General features: G+C 46.1%; 1 protein-coding gene across 3 annotated transcripts in view; it reads right to left on the reverse strand.

Annotated features, from left to right (window-relative positions):
• Window positions 1-15643, reverse strand: part of MED24 (mediator complex subunit 24) — an 88968-nt gene that overhangs the window by 17452 nt on the left and 55873 nt on the right. For all 3 annotated transcript variants that reach the window (XM_030220762.1, XM_030220760.1, XM_030220761.1), the window contains exons 16-19: window positions 14118-14200; window positions 4951-5129; window positions 3276-3375; window positions 1329-1504 (exon numbers count right to left, since the gene is read on the reverse strand). In XM_030220762.1, the coding sequence (XP_030076622.1) occupies window positions 1329-1504; window positions 3276-3375; window positions 4951-5129; window positions 14118-14200 (538 nt within the window). The remainder of the gene's footprint in view (window positions 1-1328; window positions 1505-3275; window positions 3376-4950; window positions 5130-14117; window positions 14201-15643) is intronic.

The following is a 15643-nucleotide window of genomic DNA, read 5'->3' on the forward strand; positions in this document are numbered from 1 at the left end:
GCTCTTGCTCTGGGTCTTACTTTCCTGTTACGTTTTCCTTATTCTTATGTGATAACTTTTGAAGGAAAAACATATCTTTTTGGAACCCAATTGTTAGAATTTATTTCTGCTAAGGAAGAACTGAGTATTAAGATATGACATCCTAAGATGCTGTAAGGGCGGCCTTGGAGTGCTTCTCCAGGATAAAGGTTCTCCCATTTATTTTGATTTCTATATTTGTATTATTTTTTGGCCCCTTTCTTTACCTATTGTTTTGTGGATGGATGGATTACTTATATACGAGTGTGTGTGTATGTATGTTTTTATATTTCCAAGGAAATATGTTTTGTTTCTTTACTTTTTTCTTATGTCACAACATTTACAGTGATTGTATTGTTTAAAATACTTATAAAAATTTTTGTTAAAAAGGGCAACCAAAATAATAAAGGGGATGGAATGACTCCCCTATCGTGAAAGGCTAAACAGCTTAGGACTCTTCAGCTTATAGAAGAGATGCCTCGGTGGGGGGAGGATATGATTGCTATTCCATTCCACTCGTGGTTTTATTTATCCTTTCAAATAGTGCTTTGTCTAAGGTACACGCCACAACATCAACAGGCATCTGAAACAGTTTGTTTTCAGGCAAAATTTCAGTGTATCTGTTACGTCAGTTTTACGGTGAAGGCTATTCATACAACCAAGTTTGAAAAAAGCCTGGGCGAAATTCTGGAGAATGCTGCATTAAAAACTATTAGCCAAACAAAACAGTGTTGGCCATTCTTACATCTGAGAGTGAGTAACATGAAACAGTCTCCCTATCGGGATCTGCCAAGTATTTCCAAATGACCCAGACTGGCCATTACTGGAGACAGGACACAGAGTGCAATGGATTGGTTGACCAAAGCAGCACTGGTCATACTTAAGCTGATCAAGCTTATTGTTAAGGATTGTTATTGATGTTGGGACAAATGTGATCATCAGTTTCATTCAACAGACTTCAGGAATAGCAGAGGCCCAATTAGAAAGGTTTAGGAGGAAGATCTTTTCCATCATGGCACCAGTGTGGTAAATTTGTTACTGGAGGAACTGTGGCTATGAAAAGTCTATGTGCAGTTATGTCAAGGTATTAAGATTTGTTCAGAACGGCTTATAAAGAGGGAATAGATACTGGAGTGAATGTGCGACTGGGAAAGAAACTTGAGAAGTCAGTTAATGAGGATGAAAACTCTGTTAGCAAAGGGATTGGTGTTGATCCTGGGGGCTGTGCCCATGCATATCCTGACCAAGCATGGCATTTATGATCTGAATCCCTGGCCATGAAGGTGGAAGATTGCTGTGTGCCCTCTTACCGTTCACTATAGAACTGCAGTGTGTTTTCACCGTACAGGGGTGTGGCAAGCTGCCGGATCATCTGCAATGATTTCTCCCTCTCATCCAGTCCCAGCATGCGAACGTGTGCCACCAACCAGGCCACTGCACAGACAGCCATGCTGCACACCTTTCCTTTAATGTTATCCGTGATTTTCTGCAGCGTGAACAGAAGCATCATCAGATTCATTTATCGTTTATTATTTTTCCTATACCGTCTCTATTTGGAAAGCAAGCCAGAATTGTTTACAATATATAATAATATTAAAACAAAATACTGTCTAAAAGAAGTCCATAAAATTACAGGAAAGAAAACAAACATTCTACTCATATGAGAAACATAGATTATTCACGCAAAATAAAATCAAACAAAATAACCCAAAATATATCATAAAAGACATTCTAATGTTCCCCTGTTGAAGGACTGCTGGGTGACAGCAGTTCAAGAAATTAAAAAAAAAAAAAAAGATTTTCAGAGTTGGAAGGGTGAGCGTTTCTCAATCTATATCTCACCCTGTAAAGTACCATTAGGGATCACTACAGACCTCTTCTGTTTCATGTTAGTTCAATATGTTGGCTTCTCTCGCTCTTTTTGTTTTTAAATTGTATGCCGCCCAGATGGCCAGCTGTTGGGCAGGATAGAAAATTTTAATAAACTTGAAACTTAAGTGGCATACTGAAGGTTGTGCCCAAAATGGTGTCGGTAAGGGGATAGGATGCCAGGCCTTTGGGTCACAAATTTACCCTCCAGAGTTCCAAAAACTGTTCTTGGGATATGCCCAAGTCTATTCATGGCTTTGCATGCCTATACAGTAAAGATCCAGGTTAAATCTCCACATTATTGAGGAGAGAAGGTGTAGAAAACTTCTCAATGATTGGATTATGGACCCACTGCTCTAACCTGTGTCCCAGAGGATGAAAGTTTATCAGCACAAACCAGAGGCTGGTCCAGTGGCTCGGGTAGTAAGTGCTGTGCACTGCCATGTGGAAAGCCCTGGTTCAATCCAAGTTGGGAATCTTCCATTCTTCAAGTTCGCTAGTGTTCAAGATACTCTGGGGGCAGTGCTGGGGTTTGGAGACTGTGGTCACTGCTTAACAGCCCATATTGCAGGTTTTGGGAAGGGGCCCTGGTGCATTGTCTAGAACCATCACTGAAATGACCAGATCAGGAGCACAGGGATGGAAGTAGCTCTAAAATAATGGAACGATCCCTGGAGAGTTTCAAGTGAAGGCTCAAATATTCCAGATCCCAGTCACAGTCCCTATTAAAATCAGTTTATTGTACTTCATTCTACATCAAATTCATGCTGTGTGTAATGTGCTCATTTATTGTGCTTTGAGTTACTGCATGTAAAGAAGGTTATAAATAAAAGTACAGATAGGAGTAGATTAAACAAAGTAAAAAAGAGCAAGACACTATCAGGTCAAAAAAAAAAAAAAAAAAACCTCGAAAGAAGCAATGGAGAGTCAGGATGTGGCATGAAAAGTGAGGTCATCTGTAAAGTTTCAGGTTAATAAGTTCACAGAGCAGGGCTCTCCCATCCCCCAGAAGCACAAACCCACTCCCTTCACAAGAGTCTCTCTTCCATTCTTACACAAGCTCCTCTTACACAGGAAATGACGAAACAGGATATGGCTTCATGGAACAAAATAAGTTTCCTACCTGTCCCCCTCCTCCCCCTAATTCCATGCCTATAGGAAAAACCCACGTCAAAACATTCAAACACCTTAAAACTGAAAGTCTTGTTCCAATCATCGTCATCTCTTGAATTTCAGGCATTTCTTTTAAATGGAGTTTTGTGATTGCGAAAACAGTCAGTCACAGTATTAGAAATACAGAAACACAGACGACAGCACCACTTCCCACTAGCAGGGCCCGAGGCACACACTTCTCTGCACCATGTTGTGAAACTATACCGGGGTAGTACCTGAATGGATTCAAAGGTGAGAACTCCATTCTCCCAGGCATTGAGTATTTCTAGGATGGCAGCTGAGATGCTGAGACAAGCTTCATGCCATTTCATCTGACTGCAAAGAAATGGGGTTCATGGTGGGGTAAAGGAGGTAGACAGACAGACATTACTCGGTGGATGGCAGGGGAAGGAGGTAGAGAGACATATATTACTCAGTAGAAAATGCAAAGATATAATCACTTGTACATGCTTCCTACATACAGTTCGTCTTCCTCCTCCTGCCAGATATCACAAAAACCTAAATGTCTATCCCTCTTTAATTCAAACTGAAATGCTCATTTCCTTAGATTGTTCCGCAGCTGTCTGCATTGTCATTTTGAAAATAATTAAGATATTGGTGAGGAACAGAACAGAGGTATCCAGACCTTTTTTTTTTTTTTATAACTAAAGCATGGTGGGAATACACACAGTTGTCTAAACTCAAATGTAAGATATGAAAGAAAGTGAATAGCTGAAACGTATTCACTAAAAATATATACAAACGCATGTGGAATTGTCAAAGTTAAAAAAATAAAAACCAAAAAGATGACCCACTAAACTCCAGAAATATACTCACAAAGGGAATTAAATTAAAGGAAAAAGCCTCAAAGAGCTCCAAATCAACAGGTTTAGAGAGCTTAGGATGATCATAGAGATTTACTCTTCATCATCAGCTTGGAAAACCTTCCTAGTCCTTTTATTTCAAATTTATGAATTTTCAAAACATTTTAAATGTATCTACTTGTCTGCCGCTGTATCTACTGAATCACACCATTTCTGCGAAGTGCACTGAATGCTTTTTAATATTCCAAACATCCAACAGTGTTCAACAGCTTCCAGTACTCAAAGGTAGAAAACAGTACTTATCTCATTCTATTGCACGAGCCATCCCTCTTGTGATTTGTCAGTCCCCCAGACCAACGATGGCCAGCGTTTCGCTTAGCTCCGTCTTGCCGTGTCGCTTCAGGATCTCAATAATCGGAGTTCATGTAGACAGCGTCCAACGGACAGCAGTCTCAAGTTGAGACTGGCTCGTGCAGTAGATTGAGATTAAGTACTGTTTTCTACCTTTGAGTATTTTATTATTTTTGTTACATTTGTACCCCGTGCTTTCCTACTCATGGCAGGCTCAATGCGGCTTACATGGGGCAATGGAGGGTTAAGTGACTTGCCCAGAGTCACAAGGAGCTGCCTGTGCCTGAAGTGGGAATCGAACTCAGTTCCTCAGGACCAAAGTCTACCACCTTAACCACTAGGCCACTCCTCCACTCCTGAGTACTGGAAGCTGTTGAACATTGTTGGATGTTTGGAATATTGAAAAGTACGCAATGCGCTGCGCAGAAACGGTGTGATTCAGCAGATACAGCGGCAAATAAGTAGACATTTAAAATGTTTTGAAAATTCATAAATTTGAAATAAAAAGACTGGGAAGGATTTTTAAGCTGATGATGAAGAGTAGATCTCTGTGATCATCCTAAGCTCTATAGATCTGTTTATTTGGAGCTCTTTGAGGCTTTTTCCTTCCTTTAACTGAATTGCCATCATGAGTACATTTCTGAAGTTTAATGGATCATCATTTTGATTTTTTGGTTTTTATTTTTCAAAACATATTCATAACAGCAATGAGCAAAGCACAGAGCACGTCACGCACACAAGCTTCATTTCGGAGGAGTTGTTGAGTAGAGTGACCAAGGATTCTACTATGGTGGAGTCCGGGCGGAAGCAGGGGTGATCCGGGTTTAGAACCTTCTCTTCTTCTGGCATGCAGGTCTGCATCCAGGTCTCAAAGAATGGCACCTCCCCAGTGGCACTTGACTCCGAGAGGATCACCTGCATGGACAGAGATTGTTCCAGACCTGAACAACATAAGCTACCAAACGCTGTGGGATGTGACATCTGATGAAACAGTGGGTGCTGAAGCCAGTGCCTGTGTCACACAAGTCAGTCATGACAGAGAAATAGCAAGACACTGTGAAGATGGATCCTGCTTGTTCATTTGGATGGCAAGTAAGATGAGAAATGCTTAAGAAACAGATGCTTACAGACATGATTTTTTTAAAGGTTTTCTTCCTTAAAAGGTTTTTATACAATCCATGAAGATAACAGCTAGCAGTTTTTATAGTTTTTTTTCACAAGTTTAACATTGTAAATTCTTCATATTACAAACATCACCATTGCCAGATCTTATTCTCCCACCCCAACCCTTCCCCACTCTGACTGCAAGCTTCCAGAACTCTCCGAAAGAGAAGCAGAGGCAACACACTACCTAACACTGAACAAGTATAACAGATGCTATCATAAACCATATTATTCTTTTAAATCAAAGCTTTATAAGGAGTGCTCATTACATGACCTGTTACCCACCCACTGTACATATGGTGCCAACAGGTCTTGAAGTTTGTCTACATAGTTGCACTTAATTGCAGTTAGTTTCACTAGAAAACAGGTTATACTCAGATTCTGAGAGTCCAGCTTTTCCAACACCTCACAAGCTCGAATTATCAGATTATATTGGACACCTAATTATCTAATACTTTATTCTGCCCAACAAAAAACAAAGGCCTCCTTGAGCTGAATGTGCACTGCTCTGAAACAGAGATATGAATCCTGTCAAAAGCTTTACCGACAAGAGGAGCGAGAGTATCCCTGTCATTTTGGCATATCCAATCAGACTAAGTATCTTCCTAATGTAATCTGCCAGTTGGCATCCTGGGATAAATCCAGACTGATCCACATGCATTATATGCACACTATGGTAAAATTATGTATAATCATACCTGATAATTTTCTTTCCATTAATCATAGCTGATCAATCCATAGACTGGTGGGTTGTGTCCATCTACCAGCAGGTGGAGATAGAGAGCAAACTTTTGCCTCCCTATATGTGGTCATGTGCTGCCGGAAACTCCTCAGTATGTCGATATCAAAGCTCCATCCGCAGGACTCAGCACTTAGAGAATTACACCCACGAAGGGACACTCTGCCCAGCTCACCACCGCCGAAACGGGGGAGGGGAATTAACCCAGCTCATCCCCACACAAGTGGGGGAGGGGAATCCGTCCAGCTCATCCCCGCGGAGCGGGGGAGGGACACCACACCCGCCGATGCGGGGGGATCTGGCTTATCCTGCAACCGCAACCGCGGGAGGAGCTGACTGACCCTAACACCGCCGAAGCGGGAGGGGTACAAAGCTGCCCTACAGCCGCACGAAGCGGGAGGGAGTGCCGGCAGAATTTATGTCTCAATCCAGCCCCGTAAAACGGAGGGGAGAGGAATGCAGCAGCTCACTGTAACACAAACTCGTCTCAACTCTTGAAGAATCCAAGTGAAAAAACTTGAACACGAAGTCTTTCTGAAGTAACTGAAGACTGAACTTGAACCTGAAATGCAACCAGAATAAAAACAGTACAGATATCTGGGAGGGGCTATGGATTGATCAGCTATGATTAATGGAAAGAAAATTATCAGGTATGATTATACATAATTTTACCTTCCATATCATCAAGCTGATCAATCCATAGACTGGTGGGATGTACCGAAGCAGTACTCACCCAGGGCGGGACATAGAAATCCCTGACCGCAACACTGAAGCTCCAAACCGGGCCTCCGCCCGAGCAGCCACAGTCAAGCGGTAATGCTTGGAGAATGTATGGGCCGAAGCCCAAGTTGCCGTCTTGCATATCTCTTCCAAGGAGACGGAACCGGCCTCTGCCATCGAGGCCGCCTGAGCTCTTGTGGAGTGAGCCTTCAGCTGGATAGGCGGCACCTTCCCCGCGGCCACATAAGCCGCTGCAATGGCTTCCTTGACCCATCTTGCCACTGTAGGCTTAGCAGCCTGCAGACCCCTACGAGGACCTGCATACAGGACAAACAGATGATCCGATTTCCGGAAATCATTGGTCACTTCCAAGTATCTGATGATGACTCGTCTCACATCCAGATATTTAAGAGCAGAGTACTCCTCTGGGTAGTCCTCCCTACGAAAGGAAGGGAGACAGAGCTGCTGATTCACATGGAAGCGAGAAACAATCTTGGGCAGAAAGGAAGGCACTGTGCGAATAGTCACTCCTGCCTCAGTGAACTGTAGAAAAGGCTCTCGACATGAGAGCGCCTGGAGCTCGGAAACTCTTCTGGCTGAAGTGATAGCCACCAAAAAGACTGCTTTCAACGTCAGGTCTTTCAGAGATGCCCTTGACAAGGGTTCAAACGGCGGCTTCTGCAATGCTCTTAGCACCAGGTTGAGATTCCACGCAGGCACCACTGAGTGCAGAGGAGGGCGCAGGTGATTAACTCCCTTGAGAAAGCGCACCACATCTGGCTGCGAAGCCAGGGAAGCACCCTTCAGGCGGCCCCTGAAGCAAGCCAGAGCCGCTACCTGGACTTTAAGGGAACTGAGCGACAGGCCTTTCTCCAGACCTTCTTGCAGGAACGCCAACACTGAAGAAATTGGAGCAGTGAAGGGAGAAAGTGAGCCTGCTTCACACCATGCTGCAAAGATACGCCAAAGCCTGGCGTAAGCAGTAGAAGTAGAGCGTTTCCTCGCTCTCAGCATAGTGGCGATGACCTTGTCTGAGAAGCCCTTCTTCCTCAGACGCTGCCGCTCAATAGCCAGGCCGTAAGACCAAAGGGAGAGGGATCCTCCATCACCACGGGACCCTGATGTAACCGGCCCTGCTCCACTGACAGCCGCAGAGGATCGTCGACTGAGAGCCTGATCAAGTCCGCAAACCAGGGACGTCTGGGCCAATCCGGACCCACCAGGATTACCCTGCCGGGATGCTTTGCCACCCGGTCTAGCACCCTGCCCAACATGGGCCAGGGCGGGAACACATAGAGGAGCTCTTGTGTCGGCCACTGTTGGAGAAGAGCATCTACTCCCAGGGATCGAGGGTCCCGTCCTCTGCTGAAAAAGCGCGGCACTTGGCAATTGGCCGATGACGCCATCAGATCTAGGCTCGGCTGGCACCAGCGCTTCGTGATGTCCAAGAACGCCTGAGCAGATAGTTGCCACTCTCCGGGCTCCAAGGTATGGCGACTGAGAAAGTCCGCCTTGACATTCATGACTCCGGCAATGTGGGCCGCTGAAAGCTGCTCCAGGTTCGCTTCCGCCCACTGGCAAAGACTCATAGCCTCCTTGGCTAGAGGGGCGCTCTTGGTACCTCCCTGGCGGTTGATATAGGCCACAGCCGTGGCATTGTCCGACAGGACCCGTACAGGCTACAACACCAGTACCGGGATGAACTCCAATAACACCAACCGAATGGCTCTGAGTTCCAGGAGGTTGATAGACCACTTGCCTCTGCAGGAGACTAGAGCCCCTGCGCTGTCCTTCCCAAGCAGTGGGCTCCCCAGCCCATCAAAGAGGCGTCTGTCGTGACGACAATCCACTCCGGGGTCACCAGAGGCAATCCTGCAGACAACTTGTCTGTCTGCGTCCACCAGCTCAGCGCCTTGCGCACTGCTGGGTCCACGGGAAGGCGCACAGCATAATCCTCCGACATCGGAGTCCAGCGCAGCAGCAGAGATAGCTGTAGTGGTCTCATATGAGCCCTGGCCCAGGGCACTACTTCCATCGTGGCCGTCATAGAGCCCAACAGCTGCACGTAGTCCCAAGCCCGAATAGGAGAGGCTACTAGGAACTAGTCCACCTGAGCCTGAAGCTTGACAATCCGATTGTCTGGCAGGAACACTCTGCCCACTTGGGTGTCGAATCGAACTCCCAGATACTCCAGGGACTGAGTCGGGCGCAGCTGGCTCTTCTTCCAGTTGATGATCCATCCCAGGGAGCTCACAAGAGCAACTACCCGGTCCATAGCTTTGCCGCACTCTGCATAAGAGGGGGCTCGGATCAACCAGTCGTCCAGATAAGGATGGACTTGTACTCCTTCCTTTAGCAGGAAGGCCGCTAAGACCCCCATTACTTTGGAAAAGGTCCGCGGAGCAGTAGCCAACCCGAAAGGGAGGGCTCTGAACTGGAAGTGTCGTCTCAGGACTGAAAAACGCAGAAAGCGTTGGAGAGGAGGCCAGATGGGAATATGCAGGTACGCTTCCTTGATGTCCAAGGAAGCCAAGAACTCTCCTGCCTTCACTGCCGCTATAACAGAGCGGAGAGTCTCCATGCGAAAGTGCCTCACTTTCCAGGCCCGATTGACCCCTTTGAGGTCGAGGATAGGCCGGACAGAACCTCCTTTCTTTGGAACCACAAAGTAAATGGAGTAACGTCCCTTGCCAATCTGATTTTTTGGCACCGGAACGACCGCACCCAGGCGGATCAGGTTGTCCAAGGTCTGCTGCACTGCCACAGCTTGACCGGAGACTTGCAGGGAGAGAGTACAAACCCGTCTCTTAAGGGTTGGCAGAACTCTAGCTTGTAGCCGTCTCTGATGACTTCCAGCACCCACGCGTCTGAAGTTATAGTGGTCCACTCGCCCAGAAACGAGGACAGCCGTCCTCCAATCTGCACTGGGGCGTGGACCAAGGCCCCGTCATTGGGTACGAGACCCTGGGGGAGGACCGGAGGGAGCACCTCCGGGACGGCGGTCTCTGCGAAAGGAATGCTGCTTGGGGGAGAAATTCCTCTTGAAGGAAGAGGGGGCAGAGGAATTCGACTTGCCCGGGCGGTACCGACGGGCTTCCAGCAACCGTCCTCTGGAGGTACCGGGACGAGTACTAGCCCGAGCCCTGACCTCTGGTAATTTCTTGCCCTTAGACGTGCCGAGATCGGACACGATTTTGTCCAGCTCGACCCCAAAGAGCAGCTTGCCTTTAAAAGGCAATCTAGCCAGGCGGGATTTAGAGGCGTGGTCAGCAGACCAATGTTTCAGCCAAAGCCACCGCCGCGCAGAGACTGTCTGAGCCATGCCTTTAGCTGAGGCTCTCCAGACATCATACAGCAAGTCTGCCAAATAGGCTAAGCCCGATTCCAGGGCCGGCCAATCAGCCCACAAGGAAAGATCCGAGGGGGAAGCCCGCTGCACCATAGTCAGGCACGCCCTGGCCACATAGGAGCCGCAAACTGAGGCCTGCAAACTTAAAGCAGCTGCCTCAAAGGACGACCTTAAGGCCGCCTCCAATCTTCTGTCTTGGGCGTCCTTTAGGGCCGTGCCACCTTCCACCGGCAACGCCGTTTTCTTAGTCACCGCAGTGATTAAAGAATCCACGGTAGGCCACAGATAGGCCTCACGTTCACTCACAGCCAAAGGATAGCGGCGGGACATAGCCCTAGCCACTTTAAGGCTCGTTTCCGGGACATCCCATTGAGCCGCAATTAAGGTGTGCATGGCATCATGCACGTGGAAGGATCTAGGCGGGCGCTTCGTCCCCAGCATAATGGCAGAGCCAACAGGGGCTGAGGGAGAGACGTCCTCCGGAGAGGAAATCTTCAAAGTGTCCATGGCCTGTAAAAACAGGTTGGGCAAATCCTCTGGGCTAAAAAGCCGCGCTGCAGAGGGGTCATCCGCTCCATCCGAGCGGGGATCTATCTCCTCCAAGGAATCCGCAAAGGACCGTTGGGAGACCTCAGACACGCTGCCCTCATCTACATCGGAGGAGACAAAGTCCTCCAAGGCCTGGAAATCAACCCGAGGGCGTTTACCTCTGGGAACCTCAACCTCTTTATCAGAAGAGGGAGCAGGGGCAGCGTTTTGCATGAGGAAAGCCTGATGCAGCAGCAAAACAAACTCGGGGGAGAAACCCCCCAGACTGAGCACTTCCGCAGCCTGGGCAACAGCCCTAGACGCACTCTCAACCGGCGCTCGCAATAGCGGGGGAGAGACATGCTGCGCATCCAAAATGGCGTCCGGCGCGAAACTCCGCGAAGGAGCCGCGCGGGAAGAACGGCGCTTAACTTTAGCCGCTTGTGCCGTCGCCCAAATTAAGGGCGTTCATGGCATTAATGTCTCCAACCTCAAGGGCGGCCCACGAAGAAGCCGTCCGAGCCGCGTGGCCGGCCAAGATGGCGGAGGCGAGGAGTGGGGGATGGGCGTTTATGGCGGGGAAAAAACCGCCACGCCGGAGGAACGACCGGGACATTCATCGGTCACTAAACTGTCACCCATCAAGGGCGAATCAGGTTGTAAAACCCCCGCATCCCCTCTAGAAGCGCTCCAGCGATCCGGGGAGCGACCCTTTGCGCCCTCGCCCTCCGACGCCATTGCCACGAGGAGAAGAATCGGGGAACCCCCTGCCCGCTATAAAAAGGTAAAATTACCTGCTTGCCGCTCCGAGCTGTAACGAACTGGTGTCCCAGTGAGTAGCTGCAATGAACGTTTAAAGAAACGTCGAATTAAACGCCTTTAAAGACGTTCAAATTTTTTTTTTTTTTTTTTTTTTTTTAAACGGAGCCAGCGGGAGGGGGGAGAAAAGGAGGGACCTGGCACCACCAGGTTTGCACTTGCTCAAAAGAGCCCTCAACCCCAGGCCTCAACAAAACCTAAGGATTAGGCTTGGAGGCCTAGCCAGAGCTGCTGCTGTGTGTGACCACCACCTGCTGAGATAGAGAACATACTGAGGAGTTTCCGGCAGCACATGACCACATATAGGGAGGCAAAAGTTTGCTCTCTATCTCCACCTGCTGGTAGATGGACACAACCCACCAGTCTATGGATTGATCAGCTTGATGATATGGAAAATTCAATTTAAGAGCATAGCCAGGATGCTAGCAGCTTTACATCTAAGTTCGGAAGGGATACTGGCTGGTACGAGCCAGTCTTTTCCTTCCTTATGCAACAGAGATTCCTGCAATCAACACAGAAGACAACTTGCTTCCCCCCCCCCCCCACACCCCCCTCTCGACTCCACTGAATAAAGTCAACAACAGCTTCCCCAAAGAGACAGCAAATGTTGTAACCCATCAAGACCCAAGGCTTTATTCTCAATGGGGTCATTCCATGCCAAATGGTCTAAACCTTCCCATCATCATGTCTCCAATTTTGTTCAAATTTTATCTGTTGCGCGAGTCAGGTGTTAAACGAAGTTTCCCAAAATTTGAGGTCTCTCACTGCAATAGTTGCAGATCTAGACCCCCTTTTCTGAAAGGCTGTCAGTCCATGAGCGCGCGACATTTACCAAAATGCCATTTTTGGGGTCTAATAAAATCCAAACACATTTAAAAGAATGGCTAAAAAAATTCAAATCTTGTACAGTTTTTGATGCTAATTCCGATAAAATACACTTTAACATTATGGATGCAAAATCCAGTGAAACAAGTTGACTCAAAGTGTGCATCAAAATTGGTCGCGACTCATCGGAACATACTTGGACCAATATTCAGACCTCAACAACTTCCATGCAAACAAAGATACGGACCTGAAATTTTGAGCAAGCATTATGCTTGTGCTGGACATAATACTGCCAGATTTGCAACTAACCAGCATCTATAACCGCCCTGCAGGATCTCTTCAAAGTTGGCACTGTCAGCGCAAATGGTAATACACTGATATGGTGGCATTGCAAAACAAAAACATATCAGTGTTGTAGAGCACAATTTTCTCTTTCAGATGATACTGTTCACAAGCTGATTCAGGCAGACTCTTTTTTTAACAATTGGCTTTGAACTTTGGTACATTTTACCATTTGCGCTGACAGTGCCAACTTTGAAGAGATCCTGCAGGGCGGTTATAGATGCTGGTTAGTTGCAAATCTGGCAGTATTATGTACAGCACATGCATAATGCTTGTTCCAAATTTCAAGACCGTATCTTTGTTTGCATGGAAGTTGTTGTGGTCTGAATATTGGTCCAAATATGTTCTGATGAGTCGCAACCAATTTTGATGCACACTTTGAGTCAACTTGTTTGACTGGATTTTGCATCCATAATGTTAAAATGTATTTCATCAGAATTAGCATCAAAAACTGATTTGAATTTTTTAGCCATTCTTATAAATGTGTTTGGATTTTATTAGACTCCAAAAATGGCATGTTGGTCAATGTTGCATGCTCATGGACTGACAACCTTTCAGAAAAGGGGGTCTAGATCTGCAACTATTGCAGTTAGAGACCTCAAATTTGGGGAAACTTCGTTTAACACCTGACTCGCGCAACAGATAAAACTGGAATAAAATTGGAGAACATGATGGTGGGAACTTTTTTTTAATTTTAGACCACTTGGCATGGAATGACCCAATGATCTGATGACCCATCACAGCTCAGCTTTGATGATGTCACACTCCAGCTCAGCACTCTCCTCTTATAGCTAACACTTTTAAAACTAATTGGAAGGAATATAATTTTTCACTTAACGTACAAATCAAGCTGTTACCGGAAAACATGGCATAAGCAAATAACACAACAGAGTTTAAAAAGTGTTTAGACAAATTATTGGAGGAAGAGTCCATAAACCATTATTAGCTAGGTAGATTTATGGAATGCACTGTTTATCCTTGGGTGTACACAGAAACAAAGCGAGACTCATGCCCACCCATACCATCCCTTCCAAGCACGTTCTCTTACATCTTATCAGACATTCAAAGACAAACATTTTCTTTCCATCCCAATATCAGAAGACACACATGGACATTTTAAGTAGCCCTTGATGGCTCAGATGCAGGCTATTAAGTGAATATGCTACCGCCTCGAACATACACTGCTTAAGGCAAACATTAGGCTTCTAGAAGTATAGATGTCCTGTATCCAGGAGCAGAATTTCCAAGGGGATCATGTTACATAATCAAGCTCCCTGAATTTCCTGTATTACAGACTTGATGTACCCAGAATCATGCCACACTGCCCCCGTGTGGCCAGTCTTCATACAGCAGGGTGCAGGATAGAGGGGAATGAAACCTTCCTAGCTGCATGCACATTGATTATGAAAGCTCTCACCTCAGAACCATAGGTCTGGGCCACATGACACAGCATCAGAAAGGAAATGTCAAAGAGCAAAGCTCTTACTGAAGCAGCTTTGGCTAGAAAAGAAGCAAAACCCACATTAGTCTCATGCACAGAACACACCTCAATGCGAGATGTGCTATTCCTGATCCGAGTTCCCCAAACTAAACTGCATGCACTCAGCCCTATCGCAGAGATAAGAAAGGAGCTGGGTTCTGCAGTGTAACATCTCTGCTTAAACTGCTGCCATGGCTGTGTAGTAACAGCGGTTAGCGGATCTGGGCTTAAAAAAAAAAAAAAAGGTTTGGACAAGTTTCTGGAGGAAAAGTCCATAGTCTGCTATCGAGACAGACATGGGGGAACCCATTGCATGCCCTGGATCGGTAGCATGGAATGTTGCTTCTATTTGGGTTTCTGCCTCGTACTTGTGACCTGGATTGGCCGCTGCTGGAAACAGGATACTGGGCTAAATGAACCATTGGTCTGACCAGTATGGATATCCTTATCCTTAAGCTATGATGCAAAACACTGCCTTAAGACCACCAAACACATTTAACTGGGCACCACTGGATGATTAAAAAGAACTTCCCAGCTTGCTTTTATATGCTGCCTATAAATATTACACCCTATCAGTTCCAACAGGAAACTGTCACAATTCAAGTATTAAGAAGAGCACTAGAAGTCAATCTGAAAAACCTTGATCAGACCTAACATACCCTTGCTTATGAATGAGGTTCATTCCTGTCATGGTATGTATAAAAAGGGTAAAGGGTAAAGTATCAAGGATTTGATATACTGCCTTTCTGTGGTACAACCAACGCAGTTTACATTATTTATATACAGGTACTTTCTCTGTCCCTAATGGGCTCATAATTGTACCTGGGGCAATGGAGGGTTAAAAGTGACTTGCCCAGGATCACAAGGAGCCACAGTGGGAATCAAACCCAGTTCACTAGGTTCTCAGTCCACTACGCTGACCATTAGGCTATTCATTTGCAGACATTATCCCATATGATGAAATGGAAATGACCCAGGCAATATTTAAACCAAGGATATAAAAACAATACCACTCTATGCTCTGATTTTCTTTGACTCAGAACTGCTAGATTTTAAAGCCAAGGTCCTGAGAAGCACTCAAAGCTAGCACTACTGGAGTAATTCTATAAAGATGGCACTAACATTTATACACCAACTGTGTGCATACGTGATTAGAAAACTGGCACATGTGCGCATAAATGCCAAAATATCTACCAAAAGGCCATTCTGCAAATACATGCATATCTTACATAGTGAATAAGAGACCTGTTCATATACATATAGGTATAGTATGAGCAGGGCCGACACACACGTAACTTACAAAATACTATCAGTTAACATATGTATCGCTGGCATTTAAGAGCAAGAATTTACACCAGTTCTCTGGCTGGCATAAATGCTCACACCTAACCACATACGCACGTATACACCCCTGTTACACTAGTACTCCAAATGCCTACTTTCATTTACAGAACAGGCTCCTA

The sequence above is a fragment of the Microcaecilia unicolor genome, chromosome 12 (assembly GCF_901765095.1).
Source record: "Microcaecilia unicolor chromosome 12, aMicUni1.1, whole genome shotgun sequence".
NCBI lineage: Eukaryota > Metazoa > Chordata > Amphibia > Gymnophiona > Siphonopidae > Microcaecilia > Microcaecilia unicolor.